The sequence below is a fragment of the Blennius ocellaris genome (genome assembly GCF_963422515.1).
Source record: "Blennius ocellaris genome assembly, chromosome: 2".
In the NCBI taxonomy this organism is placed as follows: domain Eukaryota; kingdom Metazoa; phylum Chordata; class Actinopteri; order Blenniiformes; family Blenniidae; genus Blennius; species Blennius ocellaris.
The window spans coordinates 23,232,398-23,259,557 of NC_137651.1; the positions used below are offsets into that span (position 1 = coordinate 23,232,398).

Here is a 27,160-nt window from a genome sequence, read left to right on the forward strand (position 1 = left end):
TTTTTTGTGCGAAAAAAGGCAATGAAAACATCACTTTGAGCAGGAGACAAGTGCAATGACGCTGCAACAAACGTGACACCATAAGGTCACTGCGAGTGGGGCGGCTGCACGAATGAGCTCTCGCCTTTCAGTTTGAGTCACCTGCACGCGATCCCTTTACCGAGACAAGGTGTAAATACACCGGCAACACAACCGGATCATCTATCGGCACTAACACAAGCATGAGAGGTGCTGCAACAGCAGCAGCAGCAGGTCGGGTTAAATAACTCGTGTCGGCGCAACAATTTACCGCACCAAGCCTGCCGTCTCTGTGAACATCACCACAGAGACGCGCAAACACGAGGGAACTGGAGCCGCGCGCATTCTGATGTGCGTATGAAGCAACATTTGCTGCATTAATGCACTGGGGTGCACATGCATGCATGCATGCCCCCCCCTCCCTCCTTCTTGTCATCCAATCCCCAAACACCAACCACAACAACTGATGTGTGACTGAATGAAGGGACACCAGATGCGCAGAGACGCAGTTCGCCGGCCTCCCCCGGTGCGCACCTACCGCTCCGGTGCGGCAGCGCCTGTCACCTCTCATAAACTTCCACGATGGAGTGACGCCGTCATGCGTGGGGTGAAAGGCGCTAGGACCACGAAGAGGCATGATTGGGGACATCGATCATAATTTTCCATTCACATGATATAATGGGGACGTGTGGCGGCGCAACCGGCATCCAAACATACCTGTCTGTCATCCTGCGTCTGAAATCCGCGTCCTGACATTGAAATCTCCATGTTTCCCCCCTCTCTCTCTCTCTCTCTGTGTGTGTCTTCCTCACACACCGGCGTTACCCCATCAGTATCCGAGATCCCAGCCGCTTCTTCAAGGTCTGCCTGCCTGCCTGCCTGCCTGTGCGCGGACCATGCGTGTTATTGCCACAACGCACGGAGGGGCGGAGCCCGCGGTCCTTGGAGACGGAGCGCAAGTGGATCAGGAGAGTGCCACTTACTTCTCCTCGGAGCCAATCAGCTGCGATTGGCTCCCCATCCGCGTTCAATGACGGTGTGAAATCCACAATGTTTTGGTTTCCAGAGACGAAACCATAAGAAAATTGGATTATTATTATTTTCTTAACCCGACGCGTAATTCCAGCCCACAATAAGCGTGATGGTGCACACACAAGCTGAACACACAAATGAGAGAGGGAGGGTTGTGTGAAAAGGCCTGAAATCAAATTTCAAGACATCATAATTAAGGGGGACCTCATCATTATCCAGATGTGCCCATTGAAGCTCATAAATATGCATGAAATGAGACAGGTGGGTCATTCCAGGTTGCCACTAGTAACTAGAATCACTGTATTTATCACATAAGACCCTTACATTTTCTCTCAATTGAATGATTCTGCAAAATTGAGAAAAACTAACTTCTCATACGAGACATTTCAAATCAATTTGGATCCCAAGAAAGAGATTAAAAACGAATAAACCTCCTGCACAAATGACCGTGCCTTCTTTTTAATATTCACCCCACATAATCCAACAAGGTGTGACCTTAACATATAACAGAGGTTGGCCAATGAAATCAGGTTTACCCTACCCTCTACTGGCAGGACGGGAAATCTTCTCCAATGAATCCGGTTTCTCTGGTGAAGAATTAAATATCAGAGTCGTACCAAGGCATTTTACTAAAAACAACATACCAAAAATGTATTGTATATTTTTACAGTCTTCTTTCATAAAGGGAAAGGGAGTAAGCTCAAAAATACAGACACTGCCTTTGTTTAAATCTCCACCGATAACAGACTCTTGGATAGCCTACACAACTTTGAATTTACAAAATGACAACAAACATCAACAACCACAGACAGTATGTACAGCAAAAAAAAAAAGAAAAGTCTTTTGTGTGCTTATTAAAAGTAAAGCTTCATCAAAACTCAAACTAGTCTGAATCATAATGGTGTCCAAATGTCCTTCAGTGGTGATGGTGTGTGTCACAGTGGTCTAGTTTCCTCATTCAGCAGATTTCTACCACCTCCCCCTGGGAAACGGTGGGATCCCAAATCCGGGTCTGCCACTGCGGAAAAGCCCTTCCCTGTTATTCATGCCCTCCAGTCCCAGGGAGGGATGTCGAATAAAATGGGGGCCGCGAGGTGGGAAGGGGATGGCCAGTCTGAATCTCTCTGCTGGGAACATGGGCCGTCCGGGAAGCATCTGTGGAGGCATGTGAGGCATGTGTGGCGGCGAGAGGAAAGCTGGGACGTGAGGGTTCGCCATGCCTGGGGGAACCTGCAGAGACGGAACTCCGGGTCGAGGTCCCGGCATGACGGCGTGGCTCGGCAGGGTCATCACCGGGGGAGACCCCAGCTGGTTGGTGGGCCCAGGGTCTGAAGAAAGGCCTTTGTCTAATGTCGGGAGGTCAGTGGACTCCTCTGGGAACTTTACACCTCCGACTGCAAGAGAGGAAGCGAGCAGATTTTAGACGCCTCTTACACAACAGTGTTTCAAGTGAAAATGTGTAGTTTTTGCATTTTCGTTTCAGAAAAGCTATGCATTTGCACAGCAGCGTTTTGAAATCAATGTCCATTTACAACAATGTTGTTTGAATGTTGGGCCACTAGTGGGCGCTGTTGGTTGTTATTGTAATGAAAACACACACACACAACTGCCCAGAGAACAACACGCTATAAACATTAACAATGTGAGAACACGGAAAACAATCCAAGTGTGTTAAAGTTGGAATGTTTTTACAGCGATTATACAACAACCACGTTTTCACTTGAAAACGTTGTCATGTAAATGGGGCCTTAGTGATTCCCGGGAGAAACGACGGCATCTCGCACACTCAAACAAAACGACCTCAGACATGATTTCATCTACTAGAATGTAGTTTCTTATCCCGTACAGACGTCTCACCTGCTGCCAGCTTTGCAGGATCAAACTCTGGCCGGATGAACGGAGCCCCTGCTGGAGGCATGGATGTAGGGGGCATCAGGATGGGCCCGGGGAAATGGGGAGGAGGATTTCCAACACGTTCTGTTGTCTGCTGAAGCGGCTGCATCTGGAAGACAAATAGACATAAAGACATTGCTTGTTAGGTTGAAGGTAAGTCAGCACCAAGGCCCTGAAGCGAATGGGACGGCATCAGTTCTTGTGTCTCATCTGTAGCTTTGTGTTTTCCTGATGAAGCAGAAACCTGAAATTACTACACGGATCCCAGACAAACAAGTCACTGACTGCGAGAGGCTAGAACGGCTTTACAACGAGGCAGAAAAGATTTACTGATTTTTAATGCTCAAGTCTTCCCCACAACCAGCTCTTGTTTGTCCATTTTTGGTTCCATTCACAGTTGTTTTCTACACACAGACTTGTTTATAGCAGCAATGAAATGGAAGTTTAGATAACCTCATTCCACACCAGGGGTGTGAGAAGAGGCTCCAATCCGGCTCGTCAAATCAAAAAACAAATATATTGAGATTGTAGTCATTTTTTTGCAAATGATATAGATATCTTCATCATGTATTATCTGTACCACCACAAACAAAAACTTTATAGCTTAGATTTAAAGATTATTACGGCAGGATTTTACCAGTTGGGCCAATAAACTGAAATGTGTTCGACAACCCTGATCTACTCCAAGAAGACTGAATGTCGAAGAGCGGGATTTTTCCATGAGTGCAAATCCCTACGAGGATCTTGGGTTTACGTTTCCAACGTAACCATTTCACAGTTTACTTCAACGGGGAAAAACCAAAGAAGACATAAACAACAACAACCTGAAGAATAGTGATAAGACACTGCCTCGAACTTTGACACATATTGCGTTGGCACGTTGTGATAAATAATGCTCACCATCGAATACACACAACAAATGACCTTCGTGATAGTTCAGGTGGTTTCTTCAGTGATTACACTGGAGCCAGGATGATTGATTCACAGTGAAATCAGATCAAGACAGCAGAGAAATCTTTTTATCTATTCAACTGAAGGCAACAATGTGCAAAACTCAGGTTAAATGCTGGACTGGTTTCACTCACACTGAGAGGGAAGATTAGAGTCACCTGATAACCCCAAACACATACTTTTGTGGGAGACAATTGTTGGAACAAACCACAAATGATGATGAAAATGTATATGAAAATGTTAGTAAAAGCACACAAAAATATATTTGCAAAGTGTTTTCACATGCATTTATATTTTTTTATTCAACAGGACGAATTGAAAATAAAGACTTTAATAAACCATAGGGTTGCACTGATACCACAATCAATTATCACGACCAATATTGTATGGAGCAATAGTACTCGTAAAAAGAGCTACAACCCACGTGAATATTACGCAAGAGAGCATGAAGAATGTCCGAAGTTTGGAGAATCTTTAATATTGATGAAAATGACAAAAGTGAGTCACACTGTAAATTATGTTTTGCCAGAATATAAAGAGAAGGCGAAAGATAGTTTGTACAAGACCGGCAACTTTTATCATCACAGATATTTGGACTGGCAGAGTTAGCCCCATGCTACATGCTCATGAGTTCTGGGGTTTACACAGCAACGATGCTACATGCTAACGATTTCTGGGGCTCATACAGCGGCGATGCTACATGCTAACGATTTCTGGGGTTCACACAGCGGCGATGCTACATGCTAACGATTTCTGGGGTTCACACAGCAGCGATGCTACATGCTAACGATTTCTGGGGTTCATACAGCGGCGATGCTACATACTAAAGAGTTCTGGGGCTCGCAGCAACACCTGGCCTTCGTTAATCCATTGCGTCTGGAGTATGAATTAAGACTTCATGGCATTTATTAAACACTTATATCTGTATCGACAAGTTCCTAAAGGTTAGTATTCGTATCCCTCCTTTAAAAACAAAGCAGTATTGGTGCATCCCTCATGAAATATATACATTTAGTTTTAGTTACGTTAGTGTTATGACATGCATATCATATAGTACAGAGTCATAAGACTAATAAAGCACATATTTCAAATACTTAGTGAAGTGAGGAGTGCCGTCATTCTCAAATGTATGTTTGTAACATTTACAGGTGGCTTTAAATTACAACTCATTCCTAAAACCTTGTTCATACAGTAACAACTACAAATACTGATTTGAGAAAACACTATGAAAAGTTTAGTTGAAACAACAAAAGATGATTTCCTTCTATATATCGTGTCACAATAGTAAAACGGCTCGCTTAAAGAAACACAGGATTATTCACAAGCCATTAATGTAACAAGCGTATGTTAAAACACATGCAGACTCACTGGAATAGCCTCAAACACTGAATTTGCTGTCATTGTTATCTGTAATTGCTTCTGAAAAGCTCAGTTGAATTATTGAGTAATTTGAATTTAACTCAAAATGACAAAGCCACTAATGAATCAATAGTAAAGACAAATTATGAAATACAAACTTGATGGAAGTCATAGCTCTTGAGAACAATTTCTAAATTAAAAATAATTTAACATATGATGTACAAGTTGCTGCATGACTGCACTCTTAATATATTCTGATAGGAGACATAATTAATCAGACATGTAATGTTTAAACATTAATGTAAGACCTCTGATCCAATACATTTATAATTGCATTTCCCCCCAATGGAAATCGGGCGTTGTGATTTAAATGACAGCAGTAACCTAAATTAACACAACTCAGGTCCCCCCCCCCCACAGATCCCAGATAACAGCTGATCACAGTCACTGAGCACATCAAGTCAAACTCAGTCTTTTAGATTTTGATCCGATCATTCAAACTCTTTGCATTGATATTCTGTGCCTGGTATCAGCTCGCTGCAGGCGCAGACTACAGATCGAATTGTGTTACTCAGACCGAATACAGTATGCTGGTAACTTCAGCGTGACCTCCAACTGCAAAATATCTGGAGAACAAATCCACGGGAATATCAACCGACTCACGGGTTTGAAATGAGTGGCAGCAACAGTCTGAAGTAAGAACAATCTTTACTTGAAAGGAGGGGAAAAACTCATGTCCATCCATATTGTGTACCTTTATATCAGATGATATTTGCAACATTATTGCTCATTTATGAATATTTTTTCCTTGTACTTTACCTGTAGAACAGCTCAAATCTGGTCATTGTATCTACCAATATGTAACAATGGCCATTTCTGTCCATTCTGAATGCTAAATCTGTTTAAACGTCAATGTTTTCAAGTGAAAGCACAAAACTGGCATTGCCTTTTGTGGTTCTGTTTACATGACAATGGTGGTGAGGAACACTGAAAATGTGACTTTTTTTGAAAACGTCTCCCAATGCTGAACTTTTGTAAAACGCTGGTGCTCCGGGTCCGTGTAGACGCAGAAACAATGCTGCTGCAGATGTTAACCATGGCTGAAGTAAATGGTTCACATGCACACGTGTGAGTAGATGGACCATAACAACAATCACGTTCTCCAGAGTACCATCATTCCCAGTCCAGATTGTCCTGGGACTTGGTAGTTTTAGAGTTGAGGGTCACCTGGAAAAGCAATCCAACGTGGTCATCTGTCCACACGAACGACCGTGTTCTCCCACCGTTAATGCTTATCGCAAATTGTTCTCTGCACGTCTGTGTGCACGCGTGCATGTGTGCGTGGTTGGTTTCATTACAAAAACAACCAACAGCACCGAGTGGCCTTAAAAAGACAAACTATATATCATTCAATGTTTCTGTCATTTCTGTGTAAATGAACATCTTTTGAAAAAGTTGCCACGTAAACATGAAATAAATATAATATATAATATAATATTATTCTGAAATAAAAATGCAAAAACTAAACATTTTCTCTTGAAAATTGCAGACTCTGTTGAATGCAAGATTTTATAATATTGTACATAATTCATTGGATAATAAGCACTGTGATCAATCAATTTGACTTTATAACGACACAGATGTTTCGGGCAGAAACGCCTCAATGTTTTTCCATCGGGTTCTTTTGAGGCTCCTCCCCTTGTTTGAGTACATTTAGTTGTAGTTCCTCACAATGATAGCATGACTACTTGTGCATTCCAGGAATTGATGTTTCTGTAGTCATGCCATGTGTGACCATTATTATTAAGCTCGATATTTCAGATGCAACTCTAGCAGAGCTAAACAGACTTGGGAACAAGTCAACAAGTACAAAAACCTTCTTCAAAGCACTTGAATGACAAGACTTCCTTTTATTATGTCAAAAGAATTGCATCTATCTCTAAAAATTATTTCTTTCCTAAGCACTCTATCTACATGCCAATCAGAATGTTCAAAGAACGGGCAGGTCTTTTTGCAAAATATCTGACTGGACAGGAAGCGGAGCTTTTAAACTATGTCTTATCCAGAACATAGCCTGCTCTGGTGCATGTAAATGGTTCTGCATAAGTTACCCCGGTGATCAACCCCATTAAGAAGTGAACCTGCCACGCAGTACAGAAAACCCTGGGTTAACCTTGAAATTACCTCAAGAAGAGACAATCCTGCTGTGCAGTATAGGCCTCTGAACATGTGGATGAATACTGTGTTCCAGATGAGTCCAGATTCTGGAGCTGGTGAACAGGAAGGTCAGTGTGGAGAAGATGCACAGAGCAGGATGCTGATTTCTGTACCGACGGAGTCACGTGTTCTGATGGAGGCAATGTGATGCTGGAGGGTGGAAACCCCCTTTACATAGTTGGAGGGAATCTCACTGCAGAAATGTCAAAATGAAGTCTGATAGGCGACGTTATGGCCATACTGGTTAATCAGAAACTTCAACCGGAATTTCCAGAATGATGACCTGGAAGCAGTCCTGACTTCAGCCCTACTGAATACCTGTGAGATCAGCTCTGATCAGTTTGTGCCAAAAATGATCTGTATGTGAGCAGACAGGTGATTGCCACGAGGAGAAGCCAGGCTGCTGTGGATATGTAAAGTTCTTAAGACACAACACGGAGGGCCTGTCCACAAGAGATCCCGTTTCACATTCACGCACCATTTTTGGCCAGTCATCCACATGAGGAGGCATTTTTATGAGCCCGAAAATGTCTGGGTGGGGTGGGGGGGAGGGTTAAACAACATGTGGAAACCATGTCATTGCCCCCTCTCAACCGCCCCGCCAGTCTACGATGTCAATTAATAAAAATCGCAGACGACATGCCCCACGTCGAGCTACAGAAGCTACCGATACTAGTCGGTTTAATAAGGTGATATGTTGGATTTCTTGAGTACCAGGAGGAGCAGGAGCATAGACCATAGACCTATATAACTGGAAAATATATAGAAATGAGAATGAGTCAACTTCTATATTTCTATGTTCTCCGTGTCTTCTGCATTTTTGGTGTATTTAGTGAGTCACAGCACCCCTAAAGGCCTGGCATATGTACTACATTTGCCTTTATATATATATATATATATATATATATATGTACATAATTGGATGCCCTGTTAGTTTTGTACAGTGTTTGGAGGTAAATGTGTTAGGCCACATTGACACGACACTGTTCTGAGAGAAAAAGAAAAAAATAAATAAATCACCATTTACACAGTCATGGCAGAATCACTATATACAATGTAGTTACCATGCCAGGCCAGGCGGTGCCGCTTTTGGTTGTCATTGTATTGAAACTACACATACATGCATGCAAAGAACCTTCCGCTAACAATATGCTAAAAGGTAACACAATCCAGAGTACCAGACATTCTTATGGACAGACGATATTGGATGCTTTTAGGAGTGAATTTCAACTACAAAACTACTAATATGGACTATAAAACCAGAATATGGCCAGGGAGTCGCAACACTCCGGAGGCCTCCATGTTTGTTTTATAAATATGGTGAAATAGAAGAAATCCAGTGCTGTACAAAGGTTTTGGACCATTAAGACTTATTACAAAAACTGTTTTTGTCAGTTAATTTTACACAAGAGAAATTAGTATTTGGAGTACCTGCCCAACCTCAGGTGTTTTCAGCAGCCTTGAAGAGTTTATAAAGAAGAGGTTGTTGGACAATAAATTACAGATCTTCTGTGGATGCAGTCTGGTTCAAATCCTTCCATCTCTTCTAAAACCATATTATATTTAGACTGTGACTGTGTGGAGACACATTATTACTCTCAAGACCCCCTAATTATCTTAATTAACAATGGCTGTATGTTTGGGGTTTCCCCGACTCTGCTGCACATAAAAATAGGAACTACTCAATCACCTTCCCACAAGATTTACACGACACTATGCAGCAGCTGGTTACACCTACCTTGAGCACAGTATTGTATATATTTAGTCAGCAAGAATTATTTGTTTTCTTGATCTCTGCTAAATACTTTTAATATTTTTCTCACATCAAATTAGCTTATCTGTTCCTGTAAAACTATCAAATAGCTGTTGACTCATGAAACATCCAACACAAATGGATAATGCAGCTTTGTAAGTGTCTGTGTTTTGCTCAGAGAAGCTTTGGAGTTTCTTCAGTTTAAACTTGCTGGGTTTGTTTAATATAAAAAACACTGGGGGGAAAAAATCAGATATTGAAAAGGCCTGCTGCTGAATAATATAATATTCCAGCACTCCCAGAGATGGTGATTTTTCTTTTATAAAGCCATTTGCAGGTTCTATTAGATAAAGACAACATAATTATTTTTTGTTTTATCACTTTCTAAACACCAAGTGTCTCAATAATAGTAGAACAACTATAATCAGTGGTGGTGAAAGAAATCAATTTTTTAAAACAGCCTGAAAAAAAACTCTTCCAATTTCCTAAAAGCCTGTTGATGCAATCACTGACTTAATTTGCCTCATTTGACCGAAAACCTCAAGTATGGGATGATGCTACTTTGACGGGGCAAGGACATTCAGAACATGAGGTCCTGCATCAAGTCCTTAACCTCTTCATATCAGGACATTACTTTTTGATTACTCAGCTCCATAATAATGCCGACATTTAACTGGCAAGACTGTTTTCTGTCTCTTGTGCTCACCATGTAATGAATTACAAATAACACATGAAAGCTTTATCTTAAAACACAATGCTTAGTATGTTTTATTAATCCCAAATGATGGTGAGAAATCCAAACAGCATACCAAATAAAAGCCAGGGTCTCCATGGGCTTCAAGATATTTGCCAACTGCACGCTTTGAACCTGAGCTTGTTTGAAGAAGTGAAGCATTGATGTGATTGGCAGGAAGATGGGCTGAACCTTTTATGTTTTCTCCTTCTTCAAACATGCCTGTGGCACCTTCAGGGCTGGAGACCCTTTCTTCTCACTTCAAATGATGATAGCTTTACAGACGGAGGCCCAAATTCAAAATAATTATCTCAAATTAAAGAAACTAAAATATTGCAAGTAAAGGGAAATATAACTAACTATATATTAACCATGTACAGCAATAGTTGGAAATACAGAGCTTTTCTATTGGCCTAAGCTTTCAAGCCTTTTAACCTCTCCATAGAAAAAAGCAGTTCTTAAATCAAACAGCCCTGATGTGCATGGGGAAGTGGGGTAGAAACACTGAAGTCTGCTCTTACCATTGTTTGACTTCATCAGCAGAAACCAGAAAGTAGCAGCTGCTTCGGTTCTCCTACAGGCTCAGTTCACAGAGGAAAGCCCCCCCGAGGCAACACATCTTTGATCAGGACTCCACCTCCTCACAATATTCATATTTTGTACGGGCAGTTCAGAAAATACTACAGGAGGAGAATAAACTAAACCATTTTTACCTTTCCGACATCCCACAGTATCATCCGAGAGCGACAGTCCGAAAATCCAAAGCTCGTTTTTTGCAACACTCACCTTGGTGAGGCCTCGCGTGTGACGTTCTCCACAAATGGATCAAGACCACTCCTGTTTTACTTGAAGAATTCCCATTTTCCTTGAAATGTCAGCTCATTTGTTAAAGACTGAAAGAAGAACACGGCTCAGATTTCACAATGTAGTTAGTGAAATAACGTGACCTAACTGGTGTTATTGTTCCACAGGCCTGGACAGTAGACCTGTGAGGTCAATGGAAGGAAAATAAAATACAAGTATAAACAGATCTGAATGTCTGAATATCATCTGTTATTTATATGCAGGGAACAGGATCCAAAAAGTCTCGAGCACTTTGTGATAACTTGAGAAAAAGACGACTGAGAAATAACGTTGAACAATAAATATTAAGACGCAATAAGACTTATGACCTAGAATCACGAATTACAAAAAAAAAAAGCTTGAAATATTTCAGTGTGTGTAATAAATCAAAAACAGACATTTCAGTTTAAAGTATAGCTAAATTATTTTTTTACAGCAAACCAAAATGTGTTCATATAATATAATTAAACATCATAAGGGATAAATAAATGATAAGCTCTATGTCTGACACCACCAGACTGATACAAGTACCGGTACTCCCTGAGCACAATCCCACTTTTTCTCAATGAAGCACAGATTTAATGTCAGAGGGACAAAATCCATACAACAATTTGATTTTGTGAATAACATTTTAGTTTAAGCTGCATCTAAAGATATGAGCAATGACATCATCAACAAAAGTCCTATGAGTCAGCAATTTCACAATTCCCTACTGGAGAACGAAAAAATGCAAATATGATGCTATCAACTAACGATTAATCCATTTTGATGTAATGTAAAATTTCACCAATAGTGTAAAAAAAAAAGTTGTCAGTTGTCAGTATGTCAAGGTTAATTAGTTAGAGTTCTGATTTTCAGAGATTATATTTGTGTGTTTTCACGGGAGACACTCAATTACTTTCCTTTTTAATAAGGCAGAGCATGAAACAAGCTTTAAAAACAAATAACTCAATAAATCCTCATGTAAATCATTTATGAAGCAATTTGAAAGTGTTGGCAACATCTAAAGAAAAATTGTTGTGAATATCCTTGCGAGAACCATGATAAAAAAAATATATTTTGGATTCTGAGTCCTCCTCTGCTCCTGATATTCGGAGTTCCACAGGGACCAATCTTAGGACCCTTGCTTTTCTCACCATTTACTTCCCATGGGCTCCATTTTCAGACAGTAATGTATCCCATTTCAATATTATGCTGATGACAGCCAAGTTTAGGTGCCTACTCAGTTAAGCCACTACTTTAATGTTTTACCTGAACGGATGCAAATAGTTAAAGTTAGTTAATAAATTAAAGTAATTAAAGTTATTTAATCAAATAAATTAAAGCCTCTTTGGAGCCAGTTGTCTTCAGACAATGTGTCTGGGATTTGTTGACAAATGCACCTCCAGTGTATTTTTATATGTTCAAACACATGGACCATAGACAAACAAAAGAGTACCATTTTCTGAGTTTACAACAGCTTGAGCGCTTACAAATACATACACCGAGCTTTAACTTCGTGTCTAATTGTCTTCAGACAAAGCCAGGACTCAAGGAGATAATCTTGCATTGAGTGCTGGAAGTTGTCATGGTGTCAGTGCAAAGCAAGTAGAGGCAACCACTAACATGAAAGAAACTCATGTCTTATACATAACTAATCACCTTAAGAAATTATTTTTGTCCCATTAAATTGTCATTTGCTTTATTCTTGTTTTTTTATAAATGGGAAACCTCGTCTACTTTTTTAACTACCGTAATCAGTCTATGCTCCAGAACTACTCGTCAAAGTTCTAGTCAAACACAAAGTCTCCAACCTTGCATGGTTAATTAAAAACTCATGTTCACTCCACATGGGTAGAGATCATTCATGTTGTGTGCTGAATCTCAAGATATTTTCACAAAGTTATTGTTAAAATTAAACTCCTCACACAAAGTCAGAGACTATTTTCATCTGGAAATAGGAATAAATAATTAGGATGCCGTATCCCTTTTTGTACAACAGACTCCATTTGCGATGTGCATGATCTGAACACTTAAATTCATGCTAAAGTACCTGCGTGTTCAAGCATACCACTTCCGCTATCTGGCATTGCTTAGCATCGTTAGTCTTCCACCTCGACCACTTCTCCTCCTCTGTGCTGCTCCTGAAGATGGCCAACAGCAAGACTCCACATGATCAGCATGACTCACAACAGATCTGCATGCTGTCTGATGCATATATCACACCTTGCATACACTGTACAGACAGAAGAGGTATTTGAAATGAAAGAAACTGGTGTGTGTGTGTGTGTGTGTGTGTGTGTGTGGTGTCAAACACAGCACATCTGAGATCGCATCTTGTCCAGACTCCGACTGTGTTCTGGTATGAAAACACTGTGATGACGGAAGCAGGTGACGCACAGCCACAAGCATCATGTGTCCCACGGTTTTGTTGTGTGCGGTGTCGTGTAGAGCCACACGGAGGCGGTTGATGTTCTTCCTTAAAGCCAAGTTCAATCAGCTTGAGGAAGTCACTAAGGAATACCGTCAGTTGGTGTAGATCCCGTTTACACTACGTCAACTGAGAACGTCAGTTTTTTGCCATTACTTTTCAGAAAACCAACACTGAAAACAATGTCGGGGCTTTTTTTAGGGCAACATCACAGAAATGCACAGAGAACATTACCTCTTTCTTCCGACAGGCAAAGGCAAGGCAACATCTATATTAGTCTACATTCGTTATTGTCAAACTACCTACAACCATAGTGCCCACATGCCGTACCAGTGCTTCAAAAAAGCCGTTTTGTGTTTTTAGACAGAGATGACGAGTCTTCAAAAACATCCCCAAAACACAAATGAAAATTTTCAATTGAATCAATTAGCTGTGTAACCGGGGCCCGAGACAAAAGACCGTCTTGGGAGTCTATTCGTGCACTGAGAAGGAGTCACCTCAGTTTGCATTACTTTGAGTATTCAAATGTGGTTTCAGGTGCGCTCCCGTAAAGATATAAACGACCCTGCGCTTACAGACAGAAAAGCTTCAGACCTCTGAAACTCACACAGGTGTCAAATGTTTCCGAAGGCACGCGTTTGATCACAGCCATGTAGAAAGTCTTTGAACGAATACGTTGGTCTGATATATTTTGCAGGGAACTTTAAAGTGCAATCTGGATCATCTTTTTTAATATATTTTTTTTAAACTCACAATGCTCCAGATAGTTTTCACACCTGTTGGTGTGAACCAATGTGCATTTTTTGCAGACAAAATGTGGATTAGAAAGATTTCATTTGTACAATTCTCGTGCAGGTTTACGTTAGCCACCGTGGTCAGAAGGCTCCACCACCTGGTGGCATCTCGTCTCCATGACTACTGCACCACGATAGCTACTCAAAGGATCATGAGGCAAGAATTGGGAGAATGCAATGATGGGAGACAGAAGGCTTCAATGGAGCTAATCGCAATGTTCTACACCGTTTGTTTCACTCTGTGCAAAACATGGAACTTTACAATCCTGCAGCTGCAGTTTCAGAAAATGTTGGAACACTGCAGACACTGTTGGTGTCGGCATGATTCAAGATGAGGTGAAGATTAATCCTCTTCAACCATGAAGTCTTCATCCGACGGAAATATCAATAAATGCAAGAGGGAGGTTTCGTCCATGGTCTTGCATGGCTCATTGGACAACACCCTTAAGCACATTTTTATCCAAGGCATTGTTGTGTTCACTTTAACAGCACTGAGTTTATCAACTCAAATGGGCCAAGCTACAAAGAGCAGGTGTAAACGCCAAAAAAATTAGGGTGGATCAACTCCAGACTCCTTAGCAACAGATTTCTCTCCTAAAGGCAGAAGTCTGATACAACCAATAACTGAACAAACACTAAGGCTGCTCTTTGATTATATTATTTGTACATATCACAATCAATATGTCCAGAGGTACATTGATCAAATTATTTAGAAGTATGTAAACTCTTCCACCAACTTGTGTTTAATGTTTGTAAACAGAAGTTGGCCAGAAGATAATCATGGTCCACATATAGGTTGAGAATGTAAACTACTGCACATCCAAAAGTAATATTGTGCACTGACAGAAGAAATGTAGACAAATCCAAGTCAGTGAAAAGCACAAAACACTCAATTCAGGAATCAATATGGGGAAACAAAACAGGATTTTAGGACTCAAAGAAAAAGGCAATGATCATTCACCCAGGCCAAACAGGGCCATCGCTTAAGAGGCTCAAGCAGTTTTATTATGCAAAAATCTGAAATGTCTTTTTTTTAAATTAAGTTCCTTTCCTTTTTAGTTTCCAGTCAAATGACAGAAGTTACCGTTACTACATGGTAAAGTGCAGTAACAGCTAGTATGAAAATACAATTCTGATGTTCATTTAAAAGTGAGGTCCTCATGAGAGGCAGAGATTAATAGAAAATGTATGATGTGACTAACTTTTTATGGACAATGATCCAGGGTTATCCTTCTTTTACAACTGCTCAGGACACATTCAAAATCTCTCGGTTTTGTTGCAGATAACGGGTTCTGCTAACGTTGCCGTCGGCTTACCTTGTCTCCCATTCTGAAACTCTTCGTCTCAGTCAGACCTTCAGGTCCCACCAGCGGCCAACAGTCACACACACTGGAGTTATTTTTCTCCAAGGATGTGGGGGGGGGGGGGCTCAGGTTCAACTGCCTTGCTTTCAGCTCCAGGCCATCTATATTACTGAGGCTGACTTGTTTCATCAGTCTATCCCAGTTATGCAAGGACCTTGAAGATTACAGACCCAACTGCTGATTTGTTGGATCAAAACATTAACTAAAATTCCTCGTCAGCTTGAATAATACAAGAAGTTAAAAGCTCACCTAATACACCACAGATATGGTTTTATTCTATTTGTGAAAAAAATGATTGAGGTTGTTTTTATTATTTGATGTATGAATAAATCACTTCTGAAAACCCACTCAAAAGACTTTAGCTCAGGAAAAACAAGACAAATGGTAGCAGAAATATGTCCCTCTACACATACCACAATAACTAAAGGTTTTTGAAATTCCCACTTTATTAGAATACGTTATGTGACACAGTACAAGGGACTCTATGAAGATGCAGTTATATTTGAAGAAAGAGAGATGAGAAAGCACGGTTGAGTGTGGAGTCTGAAGGCGGTGGAGCCAATCTGAATTATCAATATATCAATCAATGAAAACTACCTGATCAGTTTGGCGTTTTTATTCAGGTTGGGGAGGGGGGGGCAGTACAATGCAAAGAAAGATGCGAGTAATTCAACACTCCCGTTTTAGCTCATGACTTGCAGAAAGGGGCGTTCTAAATGAAATTATGTTTCGAGTTGAAGGTTGTGACATTATGCAACTGCATGCATAAAGACGTCCCAATGCTTTGAGCACTGCGCACATAAATATCTAATTCTCAGCAACAGTAGACCAAACCCAATGCCCCCATACTAAACCGAGTGAGTGAGTTATTCTAAGAGTTGAAAATCATAGCAGTACCAGTACCGGATCTGCTCCTGTGTGTACTTGTAAGAGTGCTCTGACACAATAATACCTGATGCCTGACGCTTGAGAACAGCTGACCTCGACCTCCAAGCAGAGCAGCTGCTCATTTAAACAGACGAACGAAGGAAAATAGATACTAAGTGGTGTTAAATGGATATTAAATGCTTACTTTCCACCAGGCGTGGTGCCATTGCAGCACTCTGTGTGACCACATGTATACCAGGTATATTATAGGATTATGAATGAATGGTTTATTTTGGTTACAGTGAGTTTCAGAGCAAAAGTTGCATTTTGTGCATTCAGTTCATAGTGCTTTTAAGTTCACGCACACTTTTCTGTTTGTTTTCACAATATCTGTAGACAAAATGGGTTGAGGAAGAAGCCAAGGCTTATTTTTGCATATCCCTGAACAACCCATAAAGTTACCCAGGACAGCAATGATACAAGATTAAAAATAAACTGAAAAAATTAAACATAACCTGTCTTTATTTCTTGTCTTTATTAAGACAAAGACAAAGCAAGGCATCGTATACCATAGGAGCTACAGGAATTGTGTAAATAAATGGATAAATTGATATATTTAAACATAATTTACAGTCTGTCTTAAGTTTGTCATTCTCATTAATATTAAAGGATTTCTAAATAGCATACATTGCTCATCCTCTCTTCTGTACATGTAGGGGATGTTGCTGATGCAATGTGTCACGTAGTACTCGGGGAGTTGTATCAGAGAGCTTTCACGAGTACGAGTACCCTGTGCAGTAGCGAACCTGATACTGGTATCAGTGCATCCCTAATTTTTTGTAAAAACTATCTAAGAACTATCGGTAAACCTCACAACGGGTTCACCTGTACCGTTGAAAAAAAAAAAAGTGCATCATTACTTTTCCTAAGCATACTTTTCAGGATGATTCAAAGCATTTCTTAGCATTGGTAGAACATGGCTCTCACAAAACTCAACTGGCTTTAGTGAACCAAATCAGAAGTGTTGGCTGGTTAAATTCCTACTCACAGGTCCTGATCCACATTGCACAAACTAATATTGGTCCAAGGATTTCCTAATGCAGTTCACATATTACAGCCCATTATGGTCTAAGGATTCAGTTAGAATTCACAGACAATAAAAAGTGTCTCCTTTATATTACACAGTAAACAATTCTGTTCTGAAAATTTATAAATTAAAGAAATGTTATTTTTCCTCCACCCTTTTCTTTTAATGAGGATTTCTCAAAATGAAATGAAGGAAAAAGGTTATGAACGACATCATGGTAGAGAGCGTTGATCCCATCTTAATGTCTACGTGACATTTTGGAAACCTCAAGTGTAACTCGGTAAAGGTGTGTGTGTGTGTGTGTGTGTGTGTCAGCAGGAATGTCAAGATAAGAACTTAAAACAAAGGCAGCAGGTTACTCATTCACTCCTTCAAAACGTGTTTGAAGGTTTCAAATGTGATTTAGTCAGTAAATGAACAGCATGAAGTAATTATTTTTCAGTACTTGGTACACTGAACAGCTTGCAGGCAAATATAACTCCTCGTACTTCTCCCACCTGTAATTCATCCATGTGATAAATATTTAACATGCATGTCCTTTCCCCCAGACATACACATGTGGGTGCACACGTATGCACACACAGTCACACACAGAAATGATCTATCAAATCAGGAACCTGCCCCCTCTCCTCTGAAACTTAAAGTAATTTTGATTTGGCCGACACAACCAGTTTAATAGCCTGAGTTAACACTAAATGTGGACTCAACACCAAAGAAAACAATCTAAACAACATTTCAGACCAAATGGTGTCTGACTTCAAAAAAAAGCCTTTAAGACACAATTTTTAAGGCTGACTTTTCTTCTTCTTCTTTTTTTTTTTAAAAGCTGAAGAAACATCACAAAAATCCCACAGAACATTTTTGCAATGACGAGAGTAATTCAGATAGGCTCCACCACTCATGTGCAACAGTTTATTGTCTGTACAGCCTCATTAAGAAATATGGTTTTAATCTTTCCTTGTGGCTGTTAAGCCAATAAAACAACACTCAGTGAATTAAAAAGGTGTTTAAGGACTGTATAAGAATTACCTGAACTTGAGCAGAGATGGTCTCATCTGGTACACTCGCCGGTACTCCGTTTACAGCTGTGTGGTTGTTGATGCCCAAAACATTTTTCCACTCTGAAAATCAAAACGACACTGTGAGGAAAAGCTGCCCGAGAGCTTACAAAATATACCTACATTAAAAAAGAAGTTCACCTGGATTTAGAGTCTCTGTGTCCAGCATGCCCCCCTCCCTATAGTTCTCCAGCTCCTCCACCTTCACTTTGCTCCAGGGGATGTATGTTACTCCTCGCTCCACATCCCAGAACTTCTTGTGGGCAGTCTTGATACCTTTATTCAATGCCCACGCAATCTACAAAAAAACAACAACAAAAAAAAACCATCAGTTATCATTGTTATTAACTTGAAAATGTACAGAAACAATCTGCACAGACGAAAACCTACCTTCATTGGTTTCTGGTTGACTTTGTATGAGCCTTTGCCGAGTTTGTTCAAAGCTGTGTAGGCATCTTGTCTGTGAACCATGACGATGTAGGCACAACCCCGCGGAGGAATCATCTGGAGGCAAACAGCAAAGGATAAAAAGTGTGAGCCTCTGATCTAAAACGTGACAGGGAGTGCATTTGAAGTTGGCGTTTCAAACTTACATTGATGGACTCAATCTGGCCAAACTCCTCCAGGAGGGACATCACATCAGACTGCTGCGTTTTCTTGTCAAGCTGTCCGACCCAAAGCGTAGTGCTGCAGACTAAGTGGAAAAGAGATCAACAACAGAAGGTTTGATGATGCCGTTACATGAATTGCTTAAAAATGCATTCTAATGAAAGTACAGCAGAATTGGCTTATGATGCAACTATTGATTCAATAGGACGACTGAAAAACTCTTACATTCACCTGCTATCAGTAGCACAATCTTCAAAAGATTCAAAACAAACAGGCTCTCAACAGGCTAAATTAGTGCAGAAAGTAAAATAAGGAAAAGACAATACAGCTCAAAACATTGCCTAAAATCAAGTAATGTCAGATTTCTAGAGCATCCCTAGCCCTCTGCACTGAGCAGACATGAGGAAGCATTGCCCCCTCAGATTGACAGCCCTGACCTCTCACTTGGCGTGAAATTCAAACAGCTGGTTTTATTCAAGTTACATTTTACAAGATTACATTGAGCTGGTAAGATCATCACAATTTACTCGGCCAATACATGTCAGCGTTTCCTCTACATTCATGTAGATGTGGCAGGCCACTGAATGAGAAATAATTAAGACAGTTGAATTGAGCGATCCTGCATTTTGGCAAAATAAAGTGACAGACACAGGGTGGACATCATATATGGGCAAAAGAATTACCGGCAGATAAAATGGGCAGGGAATTCACACATTATTTGACGGTTTCCACATCCCATAATGGATTGGGAAAAAAAGATAGGAACTGGATAATACATAACAGCCCAAAAAAGACCTGATTTTGTATACCATAATGCTCTTCTCCTGTGAAGCAAAGGAAAATTCAACTCGTGCACTAACTTCTCCAGATGAATGAAAAAAGCTCAGCTTGTGACTTTTGAAGTTACATCTGAACATTCCACCAGCAGCAGCCTTAAATCAAACAGTAAATATCAATGTATTTACTGCTAGCGTCAAAAATCACAACACATAAGAAGAGTTTATCTGGTCTGAACAGGCGATGTAGCAGAGAAGAGGAGAAGTACGGGGGGGGGGGGACTGGACATGACTTGTGCAGATTAATTAGTGTGCACAGGCAGGTTTCAACAGCCTCCTGCCACTGCTAAAAAAAAAATCCTTGAGGAAACACTGCATGTTTTTACCAAACAGAGATTGAACGCATCAGAATGTAAATCAATGGAACCTCTGTGACCTGTTGGTTGTGGCCACCGGCTGCTCAGAGGTAGCGATAACCAACGTGCTTCCCCCCAAAATTTATTTTTTTCTTTTCACTTGTTGCAAGATGCCAACTTCACATCACTCTTACAGACGTACAGAAGTTCCAAACGGCAAATGCATTGGTTGGGGTTTGACAGTGTGCATGCACAGTATGACGGTGCGGAGAAGGGGGACACTGCACTACACACAGCAAAGTGTGAGCTTCAGGCAATAGGTCTTTGTGACCAGCAATGAAAGGCATTAATCCGCAAACAACAGAGCACTAATACTACACCATACTTCTTGCCGCTGAAGTATCATCAGCATTAATGTTGCAGTTGTGAAAACATGCAGCAGAGACCATGTGTTCTTAGATGCAATAGATTTTTAACCACATCAGTCTGAAAAGAAAACTGACCGGCAAGATTTTGATTTCATCAAAAAATATGTTACAATTAATTTGGTAAAAACTGGCTTTCAACTTTGGAGAAATTGTGAATTACAGTGTGGTCTAGCCCATTTCTTCATGCTTTCACACCAGGATTGTCTGGGGGGTCGGCTTGGCGAGGTTTGTTTTCACACTGCATTTTTGGGGCGCGGAAAAACTGCCAGTACAATATGTATGCAATTACAACATTTGCTCGTTTATGGGTGCTATTGTTCAGAACAATTACTGACCAGAGAGGAAGAAAAGTATGGCAAAGTAGAAACCAGGCTCATTGATTGGCCCAGACAGAGAGCAGAAATCGTGCCCCTTTCGCCGGTGCTGGCTAATGAGTAGCCATAAGCTATCGGCCTTCCTCTCTACTTCTTCCTCGCTATTTCACATCTACCGTGAGATGTTTTCAAACCTTTTCTTTCTGCATTTGCTTTTTCGGATTTATACCGTTAGCGTGGCTTGTTTACTACCCAAAATGCAATGCGCTGAACATTATTTCCTGTCATTCTGTCTGCTGATAGTCCACTAATAGCCCCGGACATGTTCACACTGTCCGTGAACCAAAAATGTACGGGCATTGGGAGTCTCTTAAGAAAGCATTTACTGGTGTTGGGATTCTCAAGCACAATAGCTTCAAACCATACAGTTCCCATGGAAACAGGGAAAAATGCAACTCTTCCTTCCATAGATTCCTGCACATGCACACTTAAGTCATGTTTAACTGTTGTGCACAAACATGCATGGATAGACACCTATAAAAATGGCGGCTCATAGAACAGATATTCTCATTCATTGGACCAGCAGAGACTATCTCTGAATACACTACATACCAAGCATACCTTAAAAAAAAGACAACTAAAAGTTCCTTGAACATTCACATCTTCTCTACAAGTGTGTGAATTGTCATATTACAAAAAGCACAACAAGCGACTACAAGCCTGGCATTCCAAGTACTGCGTTTTCAGTGTTCATGCAATTTCTATGTGGACCGCCATCGTTAAGCAACAGTTGCTGAATGAACAAGAAAGTTCACCATTTCCACTCAGTGATGAGATTCTCAACAGGGTTTCCAGATATTTTGTGTTCCGTTTGGATTCACGCGCGTCTCTGAGGCAACACTTACCACTGAGTGTTTGGCTCTTTAAGCTGGGAAGACCTTTCTGCCTGCGCTCTCGATCCTTCTCCCGCTCATTCCGGTCCAGAGAGCGAGAACGACTTCTCCGGCGGCGATCTCTGGAACGGGAGCGCCGATGTCTTGACCTTCTTGTGCGAGATGAAGACCTTGACCTTCTCCTCCAAGGAGATCTGAGAAACAAAGAAATAAAGCAGTTTGTACAAACTTGGTTCTGGCAATAAACCATGTCCATTAACATTACTATAAAAGAGAACGAAATGGCCCAAGGTAATCAAACAAGCACTTGGTCGTCTTCAACATAGCCAATAGTTGCAAAAGCTTTGATGCCTTGAAAAATCACTCATGAAGAATAATCTGTGCCATTACCTTGAACGTGACCTGGATCTTCTCCCGTAGCCTCTGTGTCGATTGTCCTGCCTTGAGTCTTCTGTTGAATTCCCCTGTTTACATTAAAGGTGAATGACCATTGGGTTCTAAATAACATCTTAGCAGAAAAGTAAAAATGGTGACATTTAAAAATAGAAAGTTACCTGTGCTTCAGTGCGGTCCTCGTTTAAAGAGTGGTATCCATCTGGTCGGATATGATGTTCACCATGACTCATTCCACCAATATGCTAACATGGGAGACACACAGAAGAAAGTTCTCTAACAAAAATGGCTAAAGTACTAATCACACTAAAATGCCCATCAGATTTACACAGGAACGGTTCTCATTTGAGCGTGCAGCCTCTCAACATTAATCCTTAATGAGCCGATACCTGTGTGGCAGCAGCCTGTCCCCTCATGTGAGGAGGAACATCTGTGTTTGGCATCTGACCAAGAAACTGGTTCAGGATATTGCCAGGAAGGTTTCTGTCAAGACAAAATACACATTGGATATTACAACCATGTGCTGATAAGCACATGAGATCAATAAAGACACAAAACTGTTGGTTTGTTTTTTCAAAGAAACATTCTGATGGGATTTTTTTTTTTTAATATGAGAGTAAAACATCTGGTTCCAGAAATGTGTCTCATGTGATCAGATTCACCAATACAAGATCAACATTTGAATGTCCCAAAGTCTTTAATAGTGTTCTTTTTTAATGTTTTCATTATCCACCATGTGCGTCTTCTATACATCTTCACCAAAGCTCCTCCACCATTACCTGATGGCATCATTAAGACAAAAGAGTCATATGAAAGTAAAGTCACTAAAGAAAATAAAAGTACATTTGTTTTTGATGTATTGGAATTCTCACAATAACTGAACACAATTACACATTAGCAACAGCACAAATACATCTTCTGAAACTCACTGTGGCTGAGTGTTGATTTCTGGAGCCGCAACGTCTTCAGGTTCATCGTCATAGTCAAATCGGTCCAGCAGTTTCTGAGGAAAAGGAAAATCAACCGAGCGTAAAGTGGTTAATATATGCAGTTTGTCTTGAGATTATGTGTAAACGCCAGCTTGGTATTTTGAGACAACTACCTCGGCTAAGGAGCTTTTCTTTTCTGTGTGTCCACTGTATGAATTCATCTGGGCAGCCGGCATCTGGGGTGGGTTTGGCAGGTTGTTTGCAGTGGTAGCTGCCAGGGTTTTATCCGTCTGCTGGAAGTTCTGCAGCATCCTCTGCAGCTGGAGGAGAACAAGATGGATCAATCAGAAATTATACAAAGACTGAACATGACATTAAAAATGTACTGGGGCAGTTTTCATTTACTTCTTGACCATGAGGGGACTGAAAGAGCTGAGCCACTGCAGCTAAGGCATCCGGAGCAGGAAGCTGGGGCACCGCAGGCACAATGGGGGCATCATTGACAGCAGGCTGCACGTGTGGCTGAGGGTCAGCAGCTACTGTGGATTCAAGAAAACGTGACATTTTACACATGATAGCACAATGAGTGGTTCAGAAAAAGGAAGAAAAACTACAACTTTGGTTCATTTAATTACCTTCCAGTGTTGGAGGCGGTACAAAAACACCATTGGCCATGTCCATCAGAGGCTGAATGATGTCCATGTCAAACACACCGTTCTTCTGCCACAGGTTTAGCACACGGACTATTTTACTCTGATGTGGAAAAACAATCATCTGATTACACTTGTGTACTTTTTTTATTTAATGTAGTTATTAAAAAGAGCATACCTTATCATCCTCTGGGCAGCGGAAAAGATTTTGAAAAGTCTCTGTGAAGTTCTTCAAAAATCTGGGTCCAAATACATCCTTATCAACACCAAACTGGTGCCGGGACTGTCGAACAATGGAATCAACCACGTACAACCCAGGGACTTTTAATTCGGGCTTGCACTGAAACAAATACGCAAGAAAAAGATAGCGTTTATCCACCCCCCCTAACAACGTGTATTTTTATAAATGTACGATGAACAATAAATAGAAGAAATGTATGCATACCTTCTTGATAAACTTCTCAACAATCTGGACGACATGCTTGTAAAGCTAATAAAAGACAAGAAATATACATACATACATCCATACATAAAAAGATAAAATACACCCCAAAAAATACAAAAATATAAACATAGATACAAGACAGAACTGATTAATAATACAGTAGGAAAACTAGGAAAACACAAGAGTATGTATTATATTATGTTAAGGTTATATCAGGCCACATTTAAGGACATTCCTTCCATTCATTAAGGACATTAATTTTACCTTGATTGCTTTGATGGCTGCTTTGGTTACAGACATCATTTTGGCACGGGATATCGGGGGCTTCAGGTCAATCAAGGAGAACAACTGATGGAAAAACAAATTTGGACTGGATTATTTTTTTTAAATGACATGTACAGTAGTGATTATACAGCAAGAGAGCAGCATAGAGAAGACTAAAGATTCAATAAGCAGGCAGGAAAGCTGATAAAGATTAGAAGCAGTTTTAAATTACTTTGACATGTAAACAATCTCTCAAATCCAAACAACACGTGTTATGTTCATGTCATAGCATCCATAACAAGATAAACTCACTTATTGTGACACTAAATATAAAAGAATCAAATCAGCTCATTGTCCATGAATACAAAAACAGATCGGCAAAACGTTTCCAAGATTAAGATAAACTACTATTTGCATTACTTTTAAAGCTGCAAGTAAGCCAGTGACACCAAGATGAGGCAATGGTATGATCCACAACAATTTAGAAAACAAACAAACATATTTAATAATAATAATAATAATAATAATAAAAACATTATGGCAAAATGAAACATTTTAACAAATCTCACAAGAAACATGGGGCATGCAAACAGAGGAACGCAATAGTGCAAATGTGTTAATCTAAAGTGAGAATGAGATTCACTTGCTCCGGCCACGCATTTTAAGCAATGTTAGCACGAGCTAACGTCAACAGATATTATGTTCATTTACATGATGTACAATGTTACCTAACGACCCACAGCGTAGATATACAAGTAAGGCACTTCAGACTGTTTTGACTGCTTCAAAGATCAAGTGAGGCATTTATCGAGGTATTTATTCTGAAAACAGAGGACGTGCAGGGCTAAAATGCTAACGTTAAACTCGACAAACTGCTAAATGCTAACAGACCTTCTAAATTCACGTTTCACGTGGGACGTGTTCAACTAATACGCTCACGAAATCAACAAAATCAAGATGCGTTTATTGTAAATAAATAAAATCAGCTGTTAAAAGGGGTTTCATAAGTTTGAAGCTCTGAATTTAGTTAGCATCGACGTTCGCTTCCAGGATTAGCTTTAAAGTTTACCTCCATGTTGAACGCGTTCACTGCATCCATAACGCTTCGTTTCAAACGGAAAGCCGACGAAATAACACAAATAATGGTTGACCTCACAAGACCCCAAACATGCGTAGTTATATGGCAAACAACATAGTAAGCAACTCAGGTTAAAAGTCTAGATTTTGGTTCCGATAAACAAGTGACCGCTAACGGCTAATGAGCTTAGCAGTCCCACCCTAGGGAGGTGGGACGTCATGTCGATCTGATTGGTTGGATCATCACGTACGAAGAGATGGTTGGTCAGATCTTTTGCAAGCGTAAACCAATCAGAAACAGAAGAGGGCGGCTCAATGTCGGACCTTGTCGCGGCTGAACCAGATTATTTTCCTGCAGATGCTTTTACGACATGTTAACAGGAAGATTTAGCAAGCCTACACAAACCAATGCAAAACATAAAAATGCAATGGTCTCCTTTTTTCGGGGTTAACATAGAGCGTTATGCAATCAGTGGACACTTATTTATTTTCCTTTTGTGGCATATGTACACAATTAAAGCCACTATACCTGCTGGTTTTGTTGGTATTTATGTTGAAAAGGAGTGTGAAATGTGGCTTCCAGTAACATTGATTTGGGTTTCACCGAGATATAAAAGTTTGCACTTTTGCCTCACTGCAATGAGGTCATGTTTTGAATCAAGGCCCAGCTTTTCACTGTAATATGCATGTCTTCCCTGTACATGTGCAAGTTTCCTCTCAGTCCAAAAAAATAGGAAGGTTGGTGAACTTAAAATTGTCCGTCTATGTGTAATGGAGTGGCAGCTGCTTCATGGTCTTTCCCATCTTGCCTGGGATTGGCTCCCTCAGCAACCCTGAACTGGACAAAGAGGTGACAATGATGAATGGAGTTGCAGTGAAATGTCAGCATCACCGTCAAGGCTAGTATCATGTTTAGTAGTATCATGGGGGGGGGGAATCTTTGAGTGTGCCATTAAAGAGTATATGTCAGCAAAATGCTCATAAAAAACTTTATTCAAAACCACATTTTAAAAGAATGTGTTAAAAAAAATAATAAGTAGATTCTCATATTTCAAACGGTAAATGCAACAATATTTGTCTTCACCAACAATGGTTGGAGGAAGGCTTTGTTTCCACGTGCATTAATTTGTGTAAAAGTATTTTACCAACTTTTCACAAAAAATCTTAACCTGAATTTCATGAAATCTTCCAGTTCAGTCAGTTCATTCGGTTGATACATTTAACACCAAAAAAAGAAAGAAAATCATGAGTCGTTTTTTTATGCACACATAAAACTAGTGTAAGTTTTCAAACAAATGCACCTTTCAGGTGTTCAGGGTACTCTCTTGCTATATAGCAGGGAAATGACACTATACTGACTTTACCTTACAGAAATGCCATTAGGTAACATTCTTGTGTGTGGTGTTTCAATGAATTGTCTATGAAAGGGTTAATTTCAGTGGGGGCAATGTTTATATCACCTTCTTTTGACATGTTTACTTGAGCTTGACCTTTTTTGGCTTTTTCATTAATCGTATTGCAGATACGGTCAGCGGAGGGAACAGAAGGTTCCAGTCACTGGAGATCAGCACACCAACGACTTCATGTGGGTGAGGAAATTTTATATATTTTTCTAGGCTTTCTGGAAAAATTATGTTCAATGTTGTT

General features: G+C 40.3%; 1 protein-coding gene across 1 annotated transcript; it reads right to left on the reverse strand.

The window, feature by feature from the left end:
* Window positions 1–1,476: 1,476 nt before the first annotated feature.
* On the reverse strand, window positions 1,477–25,676 carry LOC308140106 (SR-related and CTD-associated factor 4-like). Its single transcript, XM_080509777.1, has 18 exons — window positions 25,506–25,676; window positions 24,437–24,520; window positions 24,173–24,217; window positions 23,906–24,067; window positions 23,713–23,830; window positions 23,483–23,616; window positions 23,251–23,397; window positions 23,078–23,151; window positions 22,538–22,631; window positions 22,310–22,393; window positions 22,146–22,219; window positions 21,768–21,949; window positions 18,973–19,073; window positions 18,770–18,883; window positions 18,521–18,677; window positions 18,351–18,442; window positions 2,908–3,052; window positions 1,477–2,444 (listed from the first exon to the last, which is right to left on the reverse strand). The coding sequence occupies exons 1-18, from the start codon at window positions 25,533–25,535 to the stop codon at window positions 2,020–2,022; spliced, it is 2,262 nt and encodes a 753-aa protein (XP_080365903.1). The 5' UTR covers window positions 25,536–25,676; the 3' UTR covers window positions 1,477–2,019.
* Window positions 25,677–27,160: the final 1,484 nt, after the last annotated feature.